At 38.8% G+C, this 20,149-nt stretch overlaps 1 protein-coding gene across 1 annotated transcript in view; it reads left to right on the plus strand.

Annotated features, from left to right (window-relative positions):
* Positions 1-19,168, plus strand: part of chchd6b (coiled-coil-helix-coiled-coil-helix domain containing 6b) — a 50,624-nt gene extending 31,456 nt beyond the window's left edge. Inside the window, exons 6-8 of the mRNA XM_053497836.1 lie at positions 4,143-4,213; positions 8,383-8,518; positions 18,816-19,168. Coding sequence (XP_053353811.1) covers positions 4,143-4,213; positions 8,383-8,518; positions 18,816-18,842 — 234 coding nt within the window. The 3' untranslated portion in view covers positions 18,843-19,168. The remainder of the gene's footprint in view (positions 1-4,142; positions 4,214-8,382; positions 8,519-18,815) is intronic.
* Positions 19,169-20,149: the final 981 nt, after the last annotated feature.

Below are 20,149 nucleotides of genomic sequence, written 5' to 3' on the forward strand. Positions count from 1 at the left end.
GCCAAATTCCTAAAGTTGACCTGTGACAATTCTGTCACAATGTGGTGGAGCATCCATGAACAGAAGGTTTGGGGTGTGCTGGCGGAATTGGGGAATGATGATGGGTTCTATGATGTCTCTGAGGTAAGAATGTGCAGTGACTGAGCAATGTACAATAACCAAATCCAAAGACTGGTGATGCCTGCCCTGACTGTTGCACCTTCTCCACCAAAGCAAACCCACGTTGACCTCAGCGTATCGCTCACCTCACCTTCCCCAGCAACTCTGACGACAATCATTTCTGTGCACAGGACGGTAGACCACTGCTGCATTGTTGAGGTTACATGGTCTTGTGCCCACTGCAAACGTTCACGGCGGTGTTTTGGTGTCAGTGGAGTCACCTGCAACAGTCGTCTGGAATTCAGGCCAAAGCGGTGGAGTCGGTTGCGAATGGTTTGTCTGGAAACCCTAGTACCCCTCACATCTCATAAAAGGGCCTGCAGCTGTGTGGCAGTTGCATAACAATGTCTTGAGTGCATAGGTCCTTAGTTACTAGTCATCGTTGCGGTCTGTCATGAACTCTGCCAGTACTTCTATGTTTTGATGCAAGTCTGCTGATGACACTTTGAGAAACACCAAGTTCACAAGCAACATCTGACTGCCTGCCACCGACCCAAAGGTGCGCCATGGATAGGTGGCGCTGCTCGTCCGTTAAGTGACGTTGTGTGTTGACACAATACTTATTATGAGTAGTGTATATATAATTTTTTCACTGTTGTATTGCAGCCATTTAAATCAGCAGCCATAAAATCAATTAAGTAATTTTTTTTCCTCATTAACATATACACAGCACCTATACTGACAGGAGAATTGTTGACATTTTTGAAGATTTATTAAAAAAGAAAAACTGAAATATCACATGCGCCTAAGTATTCAGACCCTTTGCTGTGACACTCATATATTTAACTCAGGTGCTGTCCATTTCTTCTGATCATCCTTAGGATGGTTCTACACCTTCATTTAAGTCCAGCTGTGTTTGATTATACTGATTGAACTTGATTAGAAAAGCCACACACCTGTCTTTGTAAGACCTTACAGCTCACAATGCATGTCAGAGAAAATGAGAATCATGAGTCAAAGGAACTGCCTGAAGAACTCAGAGACAGAACTGTGGCAAGCCACAGAGCCAAACTAGGCTATCGGGGGAGAAGAGCCTTGGTGAAAGAGGTAAAGAAGAACCCATAGATCACTGTGGCTGAGCTCCAGAGATGCAGTCGGGAGATGGGAGAAAGTTGTGGAAAGTCACCCATCAATGCAGCCTACCACCCGTCAGGGCTTTATGGCAGAGTGGCTTGACGGAAGCCTCTCCTCAGTGCAAGACACATTAAAAAACACCTGAAGGACTCCAAGATGGTGAGAAATAGAGAGATTTCCTGGTCTGATGAGACCAAGATAGAACTTTTTGGCCTTAATTTGGGTTAAATTGGGGTGTTTTGCAGCTGCAGAGTCAGGACGACTGGTTGCAATCAAGGGAAAGATGAATGCGGCCAAGTACAGGGATATTCTGGACGAGTGCTCAGGACCTCAGACTGGGTTTACCTTCCAACAAGACAATGACCCTAAGCACACAGCTAAGGGAGTGGTTTCAACAACAACTCTGTGACTGTTCTTGTATGGCCCAGCCAGAGCCTGACTTAAACCCAATTGAGCATCTCAGAGACATCTAAAAATGGCTGTCCACCAACGTTTACCATCCAACCTGACAGAACTAGAGTTTTGGATCCTCAAATCCAGGTGTGAAAAACTTGTTGCATCTTTCCCAAAAAGACTCATGGCTGTATTAGATAAAAAGGGTGCTTCTACTAAATACTGAGAAAAGGGTCAGAATACTTAGACTCATGTGATATTTCAGTTTTTCCTTCCATAAATTTGCACAAATGTCAACAATTCTGTTTTTCTGTCAATATGGGGTGCTGTGTATACATTAATGAGGAAAAAAAATAACTTAAATAAAAGAAAAAAAATCCAGAAAATCACATTGTAGGATTTTTAAAGAATTTATTTTATGTGGTGAAAAATAAGTATTTGGTCAATAACAAAATTTAATCCTAATACTTTGTTATAAACCCTTTGTTGGCAATGAAAAAGGTCAAATGTTTTCGGTAAGTCTTCGCAAGGTTCTCACACATTGTTGCTGGTATTCGGGCCCATTCCTGTTGATGATTTGGGGCTGAACAACATGGACTTTCAGCTTCCTCCAAATATTTTCTATGGGTTTGAGATCTGGAGACTGGCTAGGCCACTCCAGGACCTTGAAGTGCTTCTTACGAAGCCACTTCTTCGTTGCCCAGGCGGTGTGTTTGGGATTATTGTCATGCTGAAAGACCCAGCCACGTATCATCCTCAATGCCCTTGCTTTTCACTCAAAATCTCATGATACATGGCCCCGTTCATTCTTTCCTTTCTACGGATCAGTCGTCCTGGTCCCTTTGCAGAAAAACAGCCCCAAAGCATGATGTTTCCACCCCCATGCTTCAAAGTAGGTATGGTGTTCTTCGGATGCAACTCAGCATTTTCCTCCTCTAAACACGAAGTTCTCTTTTAATTTCATCTGACCATATAACATTCTCCCAATCCTCTTCTGGATTATCCAAATGCTCTCTAGCAAACTTCAGACAGGCCTGGACATGTCCTGGCTTAAGCAGGGGGACACGTCTGGCACTGCAGGATTTGAGTCCCTGGCAGCGCAGTGCAAACGATGGTAGCCTTTGTTACTTTGGTCCCAGCTTTCTGCGGTCATTCACTAGGTCCCCCTGTGTGGTTCTGGGATTTTTGCTCACAGTTCTTGTGATCTTTTTGAGATCTTGCGTGTAGCTCCAGATCGAGGAAGATTATCAGTGGTCTTGTAGGTCTTCCATTTTCTAATAATTGCTCCCACAGTTGAGTTCTTCACACCAAGCTGCTTACCTGTTGCAGATTCAGTCATCCCAGCCTGGTGCAGCTCTACAATTTTGTTTCTGGTGTCCTTTGACAGCTCTTTGGTCTTAGTGGAGTTTGGAGTGCGACTGAGGTTGTGTCTTTTATACTGATAACAGATGCCATTAATACAGGTAATAAGTGGAGGACAGAGGAGCCTCTTAAGGAAGTTGTTACATGTCTGTGAGAGCCAGAAATCTTCCTTGCTTGTAGGTAACCAAATACTTATTTTCCACTATAATTTGCAAATACATTCTTTAAAAATCCTACAGTGTGATTTTTCTGGATTTCTTTTTTTCTTATTTTGTCTCTCATAGTTAAGGTATACCTATGGTGAAAATTACAGGCGCCTCTCATCTTTTTAAGTGGGAGAACTTGCACAATTGGTGGCTGACTAAATAAAGTGGCTGAATAAATATATATACACATATATACACTATATATATATATATATATATATAGTAAAAGATGGAAACAAAGAACCTGATGTACGCTCCTGGGATTTGCATAAAAATAGAAGGAAGCGAATGTGACAAAGTTACCAGAACAACTCATATTCTCCAGCAAGCTCAGTAAAACCTAACAGCTGTTTTCTTACTTTTTTTCTTACTTTTTTTTTTTTACTGAGCTTACTGGTGAATATGAGCATTATGACGTTTTGAGTTCAATAAATACAAGGAAAAGAATAACCTGTGGGACTCTCTTGTCTTTGTTGCTCTCTATATCTTAATCCACCTTGCTGTTTTAATCCTTTGTGACTGTTTTCTCTGCTGCTTTCTCTCTTTTTGTATCACTCTCATTTTATTCTCTCTCTCTCTTTCTCTCCACACACACACACACATACACACACACACTCTTTGTCTCACCTTCTCTCTCAGTAATTGCAGTTTGAATGCCACTGCTTGTCTCACTGAATAAAATTTAACTGCACCTCACAAAGTCTGTTCCACCAAACTGATGAGCTGATGGAGGTGTAAATGCATTTTATTGCCTTTATTTAACCATGGCCTTCTGCATCAGAGAACTGAAGCCTCCTCTACCATCAAGACTGGAGAGGCACAAGTGCCAGTAAACATTTCAAAACGTTCTGTTAATAATCATGTCTTGTGCATTGGGGAGTTATGATTTAACACCTAGCTAACAAATCAAGTAAAGCTCTTTTTTTTTCCTCTCTCTCTCTCTGATAGAATAAAGAATACTACCAGCAGTCAACCCAAATGTACAATGAGGCAGCTACTAAAGCTAGTACCAACATCAAGTAAGTGTGTTTACACTCTCATAATAGTAAATTGAACAACAGCCTTTCTGCTTGTTTTCACACCTGGTCCAGGTAGCGCCTTCCTGCTCTTATTTACAAACCTGGACTTAGAAAAGCTTGGTTAATGATCTGATTAAATTGGTCAAGTTTTAAGAGAGCAAGGATGTTGCCAAGAAGTTTTTATTTATTATTATTTAAAAGTGGTTATTTTAATATTTAAAAACCTTATTTTAATTTAGTTTAACCATTTCAATATACCGAGAATTTTTACACTTTTAGTCAAGAATAAGGGCTTAAGAAACCTTTATACTTATAATAAAAAATACATAAAATAATACACTTAATAATTAAATAAATAATAATCTTAAACAAAACAAGAATATGTGAATTTTTACACTTACAAAATGTGTGAATAACTGCAAAAACATCTGCTCCCATACAGTATATTTAACTAAATAAAAGAACAGCCTTTGCAATTAATCTATAATACATGCTCTAACAACTAGGAGTATAATGGTACAATATATTATGACCTGATAGTGAGTCATTGTCTGAAGATGTCTCTTGGGTTTGCATTTTCAGTCAGTTAAAACATTCAATATTCTAAAAGCATGTTGATGTTCCAGGGTTAGCACGTCTCAGCAAAAATTCTCTACCCTACCTGCATCGCAAAAGTACACAAAAAAGCTAAATGTGGGAATTGGATGAGAAAGTCACGTTCTTCTTTTTCTGTTTTTTAAGTATTTGTGTTGGAAACAAGTTCACAGTGGCGCACACATGAATTTTAGATTTGTTGTTTTGAATCGATCCTATTCAATCTGGCATTAAAAACATATATATAAAAAAAAAAGAAGAAACACCCTGCAGGTGTCACTGTTGAGGAGTATCGGATTGGTCTGAGACATGGAGTACCTTATTTCCCTTTCTGTTGACAGAAAATTCAAGTTTCCACTTTAATGATTTTTGCTTATCTCTACAAATTCACAAGTAGTGATGAGCTGTAGCTTTCCGTACAGTAAGGATGGGCCTTAGCTGGTCGGAGTGATCCACACCTTTGGTATGACTTATGGTCACTCCTGCCTTAGGTCCTCTGTAGGTTCAGCCAATTATGGGTCATGAGTAATAAGTTTTTTTTTTTTTAAACGTGATATGTTCAAATAAAAGTTTAATTCAGCACCATCGTATGAAAAGAGGAATCATGAAGATGATGTCATGAAGAGTGGGTGTGTATATAGCTATTAGTCTCTTTTATGGGTCTTCAGCCCCTTGCAGCACACCGTTGGACAATTTGTAAATAATCTTTGCTATCCATCACCTTACTGTACTAAATTGTCACCTTTTCTGTACCTCTGCATGGCATGACTGTATTTTAAAGGATTGTGACTCTTTAAAGCCCTGTAATGTCTGCTGAAGTTAATTTTCAGAGGTTGGAATTTGGGCTTTATAAAGTTTCAAACCCTTATTAGACCTCATACAGTTAAAGTAATGAAATTTTTTTTTATGATAAGCAGATGACTCTATGCCGTCAGTTGGAAGTGTTGTTCTTTATGTAGCCATATTGAGAGCTTTGTATCTAATATAATGATATAACATACTGTATCGCTGTGTAGGTGTAGTCCTAGTAAGAACCTATACACTTTATATTCTATAATAAGTTCACCAACAACCCTTACACTTTTAATCTATAATAAGCGCGCCAAGAGCCCTTACACTCATGATTCACGAGGCACATCTGAGCAGAGAAATGAAGACGATGCCCTTTGATGAGAATTTTAATTAACACTGACATAAATGTCTGGTGTAGCCAGATGTTCGGTGAAGTTCTGAGTGCATTTCCTCTGAGGATCATTCTCCTCTTCTTCCCCGTGTCTTTCCTTTTTTCTCCCTCACTCACTCACACACTCAACATTAAAGGGCATTTGATTGAAATGACATTTGAAGTAGCAATCAGTCAAACTGAGAACGAGCTAAGACGATAAACTGAGAACTAGCTAACACTTTCTAAATGTGTTGGTTGCTATGACATTCCTTGAAAATTCTTTATATTTGTAACTGTGTGTGTGTGTGTTTGTGTGCAAGCTCTGTGTGTAGCACAATAGTTTCCTGGTCAGTAGAGAGATGGATAACTGAAGCCAATTAGGCTGCACATACTCTGCTCTCTCTTTGCACCAGCACATTCATTACAGCAGACAGGGCTGTCCATTTCACACGCGCACACACAGATATGAAAGTGCTTTTCACCCTTTTCTTTTTCTCAGCCTCCACACTGGCCATCATTTTCACTCTGTCTTTCCATCTTTGTCCAAGCTTTTGTCTCTCCTGCTTTTCCCTTCTGTTGTAGTTTCTTTGTCAGACTCTGTCCCTTCCGTGCTAAGATCTCCTTCCACTGTTCAGCCACTCAGATAGAGTGAGAGAATAATGAATGACACCCTTCATCAGGGTGTGGCATTGCTTATCTTGTGCCAAGGCGCAGCTGGGCTCAGTACGTCAGTAGTATCAGCTCAGACTCTAATCAGTCTCTCTGTGCCAATGGTGAATGAGTAGTGTATTTATCAAATCTAGCAGGTATCTGCTCTTTTACTCTCAGCACCTGACTGACTGGACAGGCTACAGCGAATGTGCAAAAACATCTGGGAAATACAGTATGTAGTGGTATAGCAACATATGATCTTCATAAAATAAAATCTGTGTATGGTGATACTTACATGCTGGTTTCAAGGCTTTTAGTGCCCAAGTGGTGCATTTAAGTGCACAAATCAGTGGACCAGCTACGATGCACAGGAGCTTTCCTAATGACTGTATGTTCAGCACATGCTGGAGATTGATTTTGATGCATCAAAGTCATCTATAGGCTTGCCAAAATGAGTTGCTCTATAGAGTTGTTCCATACCGTAGCAATCGAGATGCCCTGAAGACCAAGTGAAGCACACATTAGTAGTCTGATCCATAAGCTGGTCTAAAGGCAGAGACATGGTGGACTCATCCTGCCCATAAGGCCGTATATGTTGCACCTAAGCTGCATATGTGCCATAAGGCACATATGGATTTGCACTACAATGATTCTAGTAGATATCAGTTAGAACTCCAGCAATATGCTATTTTTGTTGATACTGTATAATGAGCTGTGTTTAGGTTATTTCTGATTTCTGGGTGAACAGACTGATGGATCTCTATAAAATCCATCAGTATTTTACTCATTTTCTCTGTATACTTAAATGACAGCCTTATTTATTTATAAGCCTACCAAGAGGCATGGCATCCATTCAATTAAACTCACTTCATAGATCGTAGATAATGTAGTTCACCAAGTAAAAACAGACTAAAACGTCAGTAAAAAAAAAAATGGCCCCTTAGAAAATCCCCATCATGAAATGCATTGAAGATGGCAGCGCTGCATTGCCTTCTGGAACCTGCAGTCCAGCTTTTGTTCTCTTTACTGTACACTGTGCTGTCTCTTTTGCTTTTAAGAGTGAACCACTAAACTGGACTTTTAACACCTTTGTTTCAGTTTGCTGAAAGCTCTTTTTTATCGAAAGCCATTGTGTCTGTATTAGCAATGTCCTCTTGGTCATCAAAGTGGTACAAAACTACTGTACATCATAAAGCAACAAGCTGGCAACAGAACTGTTCAAAACACCACAAACGACACTGCTAATTAAAACAGTACTGTAATACAACCATGTTTCAGGGTGGCTTTTTTTATGTTAAACATCTAAAAACAGTCGTGAATTGCATCTGCTGGGGTTGTGAGAAGCATTAGATGACATTCGTTTAACAATCCCAGTTATGTAAGAACTCTACACAGACGTCTCCTTTTCTGACCAGCAGTACCTGATGAGTTGGGGTACTTTTGACTTTTAAGAATTACAGTAGACTGTTTGAAATTATTTCATTTGAAAGTAAGAATTACTCACAAAGCTAATTTTACGTTTACGAGTTAAAGTCTAAGATAAAATAAACTCTGAGTTGAGGGTTTAGTCATGACCATGTCCAAGCAAATATACAAGCCATTTAGGAATCAATGCAGTGCTCGAGTCCTGAATGTGAACTTACCACTCTGTCGCATTGTTGCAGCACATTTTTATTCATCTTTATATTTTTATATTTATGTAAAAAATAAAAAAATAAAAAAATGTAGGTTTACGTTGTTTTTCTACTTTTCCTCTTAGGCCGAAGAATACAGTTCCCATTTGTTCAGAGATGCAGTCTCAGGTGCTGAACTGTTTTAAAGAGAACAGACATCAGACTCTGCACTGCTCCAGCCTGGCAAAGGAATATATGAACTGCATTAACTTGGCCAAGAAGGTGAGTGTGTCTACATGTCCCCACAATGATAACTATAGTTCCCACTATAGCCGCCCCCCAAAAAATAATTAATTAATTCAAATTAAAAAACATAAAAACAGCTTCTTTTTTTTTTTTGGTTACTGATGCTTAAGGCCATGTCCACATGTAGCCGGGTATGTTTTAAAACGGATTAGGGATTCTCCTAACAGCACTTAACAGGGCGTTTTGCGTTTTTATGTGGTCAAAGATGTTTTTGGAGGTCGTATGGACAGAATTATTTAAAATAAAAAAAAAAATAAAAAAGAAAAAAAGTTTTTAAAAATACCCGGCTACGCGTGTACATGGCCTAAGATAAGGTTAGATTTATATGTAGACATAGAATTTATTAGTTGCTATAATAATTCCATCAATGTTCACAAAAAATGTGTCGGTGGGAATATTGGTATACATATTTGCACTTTATTTAGATTTGATTAGAACTGATTCTTTTGCATCTTCTCAAATAAGCTTCGTCTACTAAAGCAAAAAAATATATATTTTTTTCCAGTGCTATTGTCTAAGAGGGTATTTGGGCATCAGGAAACACCATGTTTTGCTAATTTTCACTCAGGATATTAAAATGCAGTGGCTTGTATTATCGCGTGTCTGTTTGTTCAATGCATAAAGCCTTTTATCTGCGTGTACAACACAAAGCTTCTTTTAATACAGACTCACTCATGCATTTTGCAGAACGAACGGGAACAACAGCTTTCATTAAAGACACTGAGAATATGTGTGTGTGTGTCTGCGCACTTATTACACACATCTCAAAGAGTGTGCGGGTGAGCGGTCGAGCCCTTGAGCTCTAATGCTGGCGTGTGGTGTGGCATGATGCCAGCTAGACAGTGTAGGCTGCCAGCAGCTTTCGAACTGCGAAAGAGCCCAATGGTAAAAAGAAACCGGAACATCAGAGCCTAGTCCTAAACAGTAACCACAACATCAACTAATCTGAAACAAATTGGTTGACCACTCATCTGTCAGCTAGACATCGCCATAGCCCAGGCAATTCCCGGTGTTCAACAGTGACAAAAACTTTCAACGCTGTATTAAGATCACAGACCTTACATGGTTTTACATAAAGGTCCAAATTACTGCTTTTTAGAGACATAGCAGCTCTAAAACGGCAAATGAGCTTAGTGCTAAAAAGGAAATCAAAATATCATGCTGTGATCCTAAAGAGAAACCAGAACACCAGAAAAAATGCTAAAGAGAGACCAGAACATCATTAAATGTTAAGCGTTAAATATAGAACTAAACACCATCATACAGTGGTACAGAAAGACAGAAACACCAGTATAATGCTAAAAATGGATTAGAATATTACAGCAAGGGGCAAACTAAAACATCAAAGTGTAGCCGTAAAGAGAGACCAGATGTTCGAAGTGCATTGCTAAATAAATACCAGAATACCAGAGTGTGGTAATGAAGACTGACCAGAACAGCGACCAAAACACCATACTAAAGAAAGACCAGAAAACCAATCTTTAGTACTACAGAAAAATCAAAACACCATAACATCATTTTAAAGAAAGACAATCACATCAGAGTGTAGTAATAAAGAGAGACAAGAACGTCAGAGTGTAGTAATAAAGAGGGACAAGAGTGTAGTAATAAAGAGGGACAAGAGTGTAGTAATAAAGAGAGACAAGAGTGTAGTAATAAAGAGAGACAAGAGTGTAGTAATAAAGAGAGACAAGAGTGTAGTAATAAAGAGAGACCAGAACGTCAGAGTGTAATAGCAGATAGCAGAAAACCAATTTATTATGCTGAGAGAGACCAGAATATTAATGTGTAGTGATGGAGAGACCGGAACACCAGTGTATAGGGCTAAAGAGGAATGAGGGATAAGTGCTAAATTAAAGTGTAGTGCTAAAGAGGGACCAGAACATTGAGGTGTACTGTAGTAATAAAGAAAGACAAGTGTTTATTGGCAAAGTCTAGGAGAGACAAAGCATCAAGAATGCATTGTTAAAAGTATTAATATAATACCAGAATAGGGTGCTAACAATAGACCAAAACACCAAGGTGTACAGTAGTAATAAAAAGAGCACACCAATGGATAGTAATATAATAAGTAATATAATAATAGAACACCCACATTTCATGCTAAAGGAGGTCATAACACCAAAGTGTAGCAATAAAGAAAGATCTGAACACAAGAGAATATAGTACTAAAAAGAGACTAGGATATTAAAGTATAGTGCGAAAGAAAGACAAAAATTAGTGTTCAATAGGAGAGAAGGAGAGACCAAACATCCAGAGTCTAGTGCTAAAAGTAATACTATAATACTAGAGTATAGTCATAAAGACTGACCAGAACAGCAGAATGTAGTGCCAAAGAAAGACCAGAACAGCAATAAATAGTAATAAAGAGAGGACAGAACACCAGCATTTTATTTTAGAGAGAGAGAGATCGGAACAACAGAGTACATTTAATAAAGAGAGATCTGAACACTAGAGTCTAGTGAAAAGAAAGATACAAATATTAGTGCGCAATGGTAAGGGGATGTAGTGCTAAAAAATACCAGAGTGTTATAGAAAGACTGAACAGAACAACAGAATATAGTGCTAAAGAAAAAACTGAACAAAGAATTGTAGTTCTAAAGAGAGACTAAACAGAAATAATAAACCGAAGCCAGCACACTAATGCATAGTAACAGGAAGCCAAACGCCAGAGAGTATTTTAAAGGGAGACTAGAACACCAGTATGCAGTGCTAAAGAGAGACTAAACAGAAATAGGTAGTAATAAACAGAGAGCAGGACTCCCTTGTGTAGTATTAAAAATCTAGGACTTAAAATCTAGGCGTAAAAATGTTCTAGAATTTATTGAGCATTTCTAGCAGTAGGATTTAATCCTAATTAATTTTAAAGTTTGACAGACTTAAATTGACGATCCTCACTACATTATATATTAATATAATAACGATATTAACAGCCATTACATACATTCTTTGTGAGTATTGCCCACAATGGCCCATTCTTGCCAAGTTGCACAGAGCACCAATGAAACCAATGATGAACGTGCTGTTTCATGAAGACAGCTCAATCACAACCCTGTGAAATCCCTGATGAACACAGAATGGCCGATGATGGCCTTGTTTTTTAAGTAATCAAGACATCCTTAGAAATTCTCATACAGATTAGCATACAGATGCAGGACACAGAATTTCAGCTTGATTGGACTCACAGTTCCTGAGAAACAATTTGCTTTGAATGTAACAATGTGGTTGACCACAAACCAACCTTTGCATACTTTCTCAGAATCATGAACATGCCTTTCATGTTTCATGTAATCCAGGGATTAAAAAAACAACAACAATAGTTTATCTGTAGGAACACGCTTTATGTATTATAGGCCAAAAGGAAAATGCTGCAACACCACCATAAGGCCTGCTGAGCTCATAGCTCTTACTCAAGTATCAGGAATGTTTCACTGATTTAGAACCCATTGGGATGTTGCTAGCTTTTAGAAATGGAACCTGATGTAGTCTTCTGCTATTGTAGCCAATCTATCCTAATGATCAGTATGTCCTGAAATACTTTTTTGCTTAACACAGTTGTAAGGAGTGGGGTTGATATAGACATGCTCTCAGCTCGAACCAGTCTGTTCACTCTCCTCTGACCTCTCTCAGGACATTTCCACCCACAGAACTGCTGCTCGCTGAATGTCTGTTTGTTTTTTACGCCGTTCTGTGTAAACCCTAGAGACCGTTGTGCGTGAAAATACTCAAACCAGCTCATCTGGCACTAACAACCGTGCAAAGGTCACAGACGCTGAGCTCACATTTTTCTCCCGTTCTGATGTTTGATGTCATGAATGGACAATTGTGTTATTAATGTGCAAAGCATACACATGTTCCTATTAAAGTGGCCGGTGCATGTATGTGCCTTCTCTTTCGATATTTGCATTGTACCACATTGTACTATGATACAACCTTATTAAAGGGTGCCATTCACTTTATGAAAAAAAGCTAAGTAAAAGCTTACACATTATAAGACAGACTGGTTTTACTGGTGAATTTTCTAAGCTTACCCAGTGATTCATACAGGAAGACAGCATAGGTTAAAAAGGTAAAATTAAATATATAAAAATATATAAGCATTCTTACTACAATCTGGTTCTCTCTCATTCAGCCGTTATTACAGTGTTTTTTTTTATATATATATATATATATATATATATATATATACCTGACTATTATTCATTACTAATTAAATCTGGAATTAAAAATTAGAAATTTGTCATAACCAGGAACACCTTTATGAATTTCTTATTATCAATCAATTGCAGTACCAAGCTCAGAAGATCCTTTTATTACTCATTATAGTCCGATACACGTCTGAAGCTCCCCCAAATACCTATTCATTTAGGAATACTCTCATGGCTTAAAAATATGTACATTGCTTTTATTCTTAGGTCAAGGGTTTTTATTACCAAAGATCGAATTTGTACGCTGTCAGTCCTTTAAAACATCCTGGCTCAGTCTATCAGAATCTATTGCTAGAGAGTTTACCCGTATGTTATGAGACCAGGGTAATAGTCCTCAAAAAGCTGAAGGTGCATTGGATATTTGTAAAGAGAGGCCAGCTCCCCATCTGCTGGTCTAATAATGGTGCCAAAAAGAGACTAGTTACAGACACATGGGCATTATTGTTATTATGATAGGCTGTGGAGCGTTTTTTTTTTTTTTTCTTTTTTCCTTTGGAAAACGAGAAAGAGGTGTCATTAAGTGAGTGAGCACAATAAAAAGAGAAGCAGTGCTGAAAAAGACAAGCAGAAGCATAAACATTGAAATGTAATGTGTCTGTGACATTTCCCTTGGCATATTGGGCATATATTTCATGCATATGTGTGGGTGCCTGCCTAGTGATTTTACTCATATATTTAGTGAGTCTGACAGGCATTGTTTAAACCATCCTCTTTATAAGCTGTGGAAATGTTAAGTCTGTCCATGTGAGGCACACAGTCGGTGACATTATCTCACTGTATTATCTCTTCTGGGCTGCCATCCATCCCTGTGCCTTCCTTGTCTTAAGGGTATTTCATTGTGCCTTTCCTCTCCGAGCTGCTGTAGTGCAGTTTTTATAACCGGATACTGCTGTTGTGCTTTCTTTTAATTTAAAAGCCAGGACCAAAGAGAAATGTCAATCCAATGAAGTGTCCCTTATATTTATTCACTTGTTCATCTTTCTTTTATCATTCTGTCTCTGTCTGTCTTTTGATCTCAATTCATTCACTCCTGCCCTCTCCACTTCTCCACTGCTGGCCTATTTTTTATTTTATTTTTTTATTCTCTGTTTGCTTTGCGTTGTAGGAATGGCCTTTATAAAAATGAGCAGGCTTGTTGGGACTCGTAGCCACGTGTGGAGCAAATTGGTTGACCAATTGTCTGTCAGGTAGACGACATCATTCAGTTCCAGTGACATTAATGCCCGTCATCGCGATATAAAGACTGTACCCTATCTCACACATGATTCAAACGCCTAGAACTTGAACTTTAGAGAACGAGAAAAAGCAAGAGAGAAAAATGTATAGAAGGATTAAGAAAAAAACAACAGCAGAATGATCAGGTATTAGTCACCGATAACAATATAATTTTGATGATGCGCTAAATTATTTTTCCTTTAAACTTTTGTGACAAGGTTGCATTGCTGTTGTCAATTTTTTTGCCACACATTTTTATTCACATTAGGCCTTGTTTATCAAGCTGGATTTAGCTATAAACTATTTACAGGAGCAGTTACACATTAAATTCAAAAACTAAATTGGGTATGTATAGTTACCGTGATTGACCACTTGCTTGATAATTGGCCATGAGTTATTATTTCCAAGCTGTTTTCAAGTCAAACTGCAACTTTTGGTTGTGCCAATTAACAGAACTCCTTTTATTGGCCCGCCTCCCGGCCGAGTTATGTGCAAGTGGTGTTTGTAAATGGTTGTGCACATTTCAAAGTTTCACACATTTGTTCACAGTGACTTGAACGCTCCTCGTATGTCAATTGCATACACTTTTAATTCAAGGTAAATCTAAAATCTAATTTTCACATTTTTATTTAAGCCAGTTGTTGAATTTTTTGTTCAGTAATGACATCAAAGAAAAGATGTACTTTAAAATGTAAAAGAATTCCTGGGTGAAATCCTAAGGCCTGCTGTTCAGAAATAGCGCTGTATAATAGGAGGAAGTTGGTTTGTGTTTGTGGTTGCTGATGCCCTGCAATAGCCGAGCTGTGTTACTGGAAGATTTAGCACACATTATGCTTAGCAGGTGCTCTTTTACCATTTAGTCGTCATTTTGTCGTTCCCAGCTGTCTGTGAGCGTCACTAAATGTAAATCAGCTGTGCTTGGTAATTTACGGTTGATTGTGATCTATCAATGTATACAAAGAAAAATCTGCATCACTGAAACTTTAATAAGTCTGTTAAAGAATGTTGGTTTGGGTTATAAATTAAAAAAGATTTTCTACTGAATTTTTCATTCCTTCTTTACATGGTAATTTTTATTTTAGTAAATAATGCTTTAATGATTTAACTTGTTTTTTTATGGGAATTTTATTGAAGCATTGATGGTTTCCAGCCACATAATTATTGCAGCTTTGAATGCATTAAATTGACGCACGTCTCCTTCTGAACAGTCCAGCTGTATTGAAAAAAAGGTTTAGATGCGATTAAAAACCTGTTTAGGATCTATATATGTTCCTTTCTACTGCATGACCATTTCTGGGTTCTGCAGCGAAACCAATCTGTCATGTGGTTATTCACAGAAGTCTGGTATTCTCAGCAATTCCTGCAGATATAATGAATTATGTCTAGCTCATTTTGACTCAAATTATCGCTTCAGCGCTGTAGGTGTTTTAAATAAATCTCTTAAGTGTTAGAAACTAAAGGGCAACTATGAAGCTGATGCATAGTCATTACGTGGTCATTAATTTTGCATTAAGGAACATATCGGATGTTCTCCAATTGCAGCTTGGTCCTATATGCGCTTATGTGGTGCTGTCTCTTAATATCTAAATACCTGGACACACCACTGAGACAACAATAGGAAGATAAAGATATGAAAGAAAAAGATGAAGATAAGGAGGAAGAGAGAAAGCTTTTCAAAATAATCTTACACAGAGGTGGTGACTGGCAAAGTGGCACTGGTATTATAAAGACAATAAAATGCACCCTTGCTTGCTTTTTCACAGTGTGCATACAGTCTTTCACTTTCTGTCTCTTCCTGACAAACACACACACACACACACACACACACACACGCTCCATTGGAGTGCTTGATCAGTGTCGTTATAACACAGCATTAGTACCCCTCCCACTGAACGGATGACATACCCGCACAGCTCTGCTTGCTGATAACGCGCCTTCGACATCTCCGTAGTTACTGCAGAGAGACTCTAGACAGGCAATAAGTAACACACGTACAGTAGATGCACACACTCGCCTCACACACTCTTCTTAGGCAGCACGATGAGATGAAATCACTTTTTCTTTTCTTTTTTTTAAGAAATCACATTGTGGTTATCACACTAAATGTGATAAAGCACTAATTCCCATTAGTCTACCTTTAATCAACTGCGCATCTTTCCTTCCCTCTCACTTCTAGCTACAAGGTTTCTTATTTTGGAAATTTCCACATTTCCTATGAAAAAAAAAACACTGTTAAAGTAAAATCTATATTGTAAAAAGACATGATGGCACAATGGATATCATTACCAGCTGAAGGCACTCCCGTTTGATCCTGAGCATAGGTTCTTATCTATGTGGAGTCTTGCATGCTTTTCTCACCTTTGTGATCAGGTATCTGGTTTTCTTCGACCTGCCAGAAACATGCACATACCCTGATCAGCCATGGTATTATGACCACTGTTAGATGAACTGAACACCGCAGATCGCAAACTGGCAGCAGGATCATGAGCACCCAAGGCTCATCCATGCCCACGGTACTAAAGGCCAGAGCGTCTGGTCCAATCCCACAGAAAAGCCAATGCAGCTGAATAAAAAGTAAATGCTGGTCACGATAGAAAGATACCAGAACACCTAGTGCACCACAGAGGTACATCAGTGTATGTATTCCAACAGAAGAGCATTTTCCTTAGTTAACATCCCGGAGCCAAGGAATTGATTGACAGGGAATAGAAAGAAGGAGCACGCGCACAATCACAATCAAGGACACTGAAAAGGCTAGAAGTCACTTTCGCCTGACTTTGCCATTCTAGCCTGAGACAGCACGAGGAGCTGCTAGAAAAGATGCAATTTACATATCCTGGTGGAAGCACATGTTTCTTAAGCCCCTTACTCTTCCCATGTGGTAGCTGTCCTATTTCAAATGAGAGCTGGCCTTTGAACAAATGAGGGAGAAATGATGAGGGGGAAAACAATGAAAAAGGGACAAAAAATGTACATTTAGTCAATCAGTTCTTTCGAAATTGAATTCAAAGAATTATGAATTCTTTGTTTGCTAGTTGAGAATAAAATTCAGTTTCGAAGCATGTTACTTGCAGATGAGAACAAATCGCCTCGTGGCTTTTGTTATTCGTTATTTTCAGAAGTTTTCTCTTCTTTTAAACTTATTGTAACAGACTGTTTTTAAAGAAATCAGACATCTGTGTAAATATTATCGTTAACCTCCAGTCGTGTGTGAAGGCTTTCCACTAGATGTTGGAGCATTCCATTCAGTCACAAGTGTATTAACGAGTTCAGGCGCATCCTAAAGCTACCCAGTGGGGTTGAGGTCAGGGCTCTGTTCAAGACACTCGAGTACCTGCTCGCCATCTTCAGCAAAACATGTGTTTACGGACCTCCCTTTGTGCACAGGAGCACTGTCCCGGCAGGACTGAGCACCTTTGGGATGTGCCTGTACTCGTTAATCCACTCAAAGCTGAATGACGTGCTCACAAGATCTAGTGGAAAGACTTCCTAGAAGAGTGGAGGTTAATATAAAAACAAAGGAGGGTCAACGATGTGTTAAACGTGACGTGATGGTCAGGTGTCTACATTCTTTATGCCATATAGTCTATATTATTGATTCATCTATCTTTAGTAAGAGCTATATAACAGTCAAGGTGGTGGAGCTTATGCCAGGAACACTGGTATGAAATGGTACACTACTGCAAGGCACCTTGTGTATGCCCACACACACACACCCACACACACATATTTACACAGACATTCACACATTTTTTTTCTTAGCAATTTAGTCTAGCCAATTTACCCACTGGCATGTTTGGAAACCGGAAAACCAGAAGGAGAGAAGACCGGGAAAATTTTGCCAAACTCAGCACAGACTGTAACACAAAGTCAAGATCAAGCTGACTACCCTAGGGCTGTAACTGTAACTCTCAGCACACTGTGCCATCAGGTTGTCTCCATGTCCTCAAGTGTTAGATGAATAATTTTATAGCATTACACATCTCTGGGCTAGTTTATGTATTACACAGCTTACACAAGGACTGTTTTTATTAAATACGTAAGTAAGCACTTGGCGGCATTTTATTATGGGAAAATAATCAACAGTCGGGTTGTTTGATGCAGCTTTTTTTTATCTTTACTATTGGTTAGATTAGAAAAGATGCTTTTTATTGAATTCCTCTCTTTTCTGTTAATTTTCTGTTTATTGAAGTAGAGTACGCATGACATGTCAGACTCATTTACTTTTTTACTCCTCTCTCTTACTCTTTTACTCTTCCTCTCTTTATGTTGATAAGAAAAATAATGCAGATTGTCATGTTATTCCAAAACCGCAATGCCTTTGATCCCGAAGACTCTGAAAACATGAAAAGAAACAAGTTTGATTTAAAATGCTGACACTCACATATTCTTTTCCTGAAGGATTAAATAGACCTTTCCTTACAGAAAACTACACTATATGAACAACTCTATGGGTTAAAATAACAACCAAGTCCACTTATTATTAAGCTTGTTGTGAAGCGTCCACCATGCCAGTCCCTCTAAATTAGCTGTTACTATAGAAACGATAACCTATTAAAAGGATCGCATTAGTATAAACCTGTGATTTGGCCCGCGGCTGTCGCTACGGCACCGTGCTATTACTGAAAATTTAACACCCTCTGACCAGTCAGAATCAAGAATTTAACAGCACTGCGGTTTAATATGTTTTAAAGCGTAAAACTGTGTGTGTGGGAGTATATGAATTCTTCAGTGAAATCTAGTAACTATTTTAAGAGAAAAGCTGCCAGAGAAGGGTAAGGTAAAGAAGGCGCTAAGAACGAGTGATAATATGTAAACAGCTGGCTGTTTTTTTTCTATCTCCTCTGCAGAACATAATGGTTAACCATGGATCATGAAGGTTGAAGAAGATGAAGATGGTGAGCATGAGGAAGAGGATCAGAGAGACAGCATAACTTACCAGTATCGTTTTTCATGTGCACCTATGAGAGAGAGAGTGTGTGGAGGAGTGTATGTGTGTGCATTCCTGCAAACAATTTCTTTTGTTTTCATGTATATATACTATATCTAAAGAATGTTCATGTTCGTGACAGGAGTCCCTCTTCTGCCGTGGAACGAGCAGGATACTGTCTTGGCATGTGTGTGCAGAGATGTTGATTTGTTTAGATATAGTTGTCTTGACAGTGGCACATATCAGACAATAAAACATCTGCAACACCAGTCACTCCACTGTAAGCGTTCAGCCTCTTTTGCTATTTTAGTGACTCTTTTTCATTTACACACACACACACACTATCATTGTGCACATTAATGGTACATATCTAATGTCCATATTACCATACATGTGATAAATGTGGGAATCGCTATCATTTTTTTTTAATAAATGGGATAACACACACACATACATGTACACACAGTGTTTTGTGTGATCATGCTGTGCGTGCACACTCTTTCTTACTCTCCCTCTCTCTAGCTCATCTCCAAAGCCAATTATCTTCTGAAATCCTTAATGAACATGCAAAGGTCTGTTCCGCAGTAACCTTGAACACACTATCATCTTACGCTGTCTCTCGCTCTGTCATTCTCTCCCTCTTTTCGTTTCACTCGGCTGCGTTCTCTCTCTTTCAAACACGCGTGCACACTATTCTATTTCTGAGTTCTGCATTTCTTCTCTGTCTAAGGAATGTTCTCCTGTGTAAGAATGTTCAGGTAGCTCCTACAAGCCCTGACACCCCTCATCATTGTGCGGCGGATGTTGCCATGGTAACAGGGAAGTGTGTGCGTTGTCAGGAGTGGGGTTCAGAGGAAGTGTGATAACCTTTAGCCTCGAAAGTGCAGCTCTCTCACAGTCACCGATTCTTTTTATTAAATGGCGCTTTCTCCTCTCTTGCTCTACCTTTCTAAAGCACCGTCTCTCTTTGTGCCTGTGTTCGGCAGCGAGAGTTTCTTCCATCCGTCTTCTGACCCCAATAAGCCATGCTTTGGTATGGAGGATTGAATCTCTCCCCATCATAAATGAAAGGAATTGGCCCTTCAGACCCCGTGTGCGGCACCCCTATCTTCTCCCAAGTGATGTAGAGAGGGAGCCGTGGCACCTTCGCAGCCTGCTAACAATGCCCTGACCACAAGTACAACTCAATAAACGTAAAACAAGATGCTGTACGTTAGCAATATTAATATAAGTTTGTTTTGGATGTCTGTGGTA

This window comes from Clarias gariepinus, chromosome 6 (genome assembly GCF_024256425.1).
Source record: "Clarias gariepinus isolate MV-2021 ecotype Netherlands chromosome 6, CGAR_prim_01v2, whole genome shotgun sequence".
NCBI lineage: Eukaryota > Metazoa > Chordata > Actinopteri > Siluriformes > Clariidae > Clarias > Clarias gariepinus.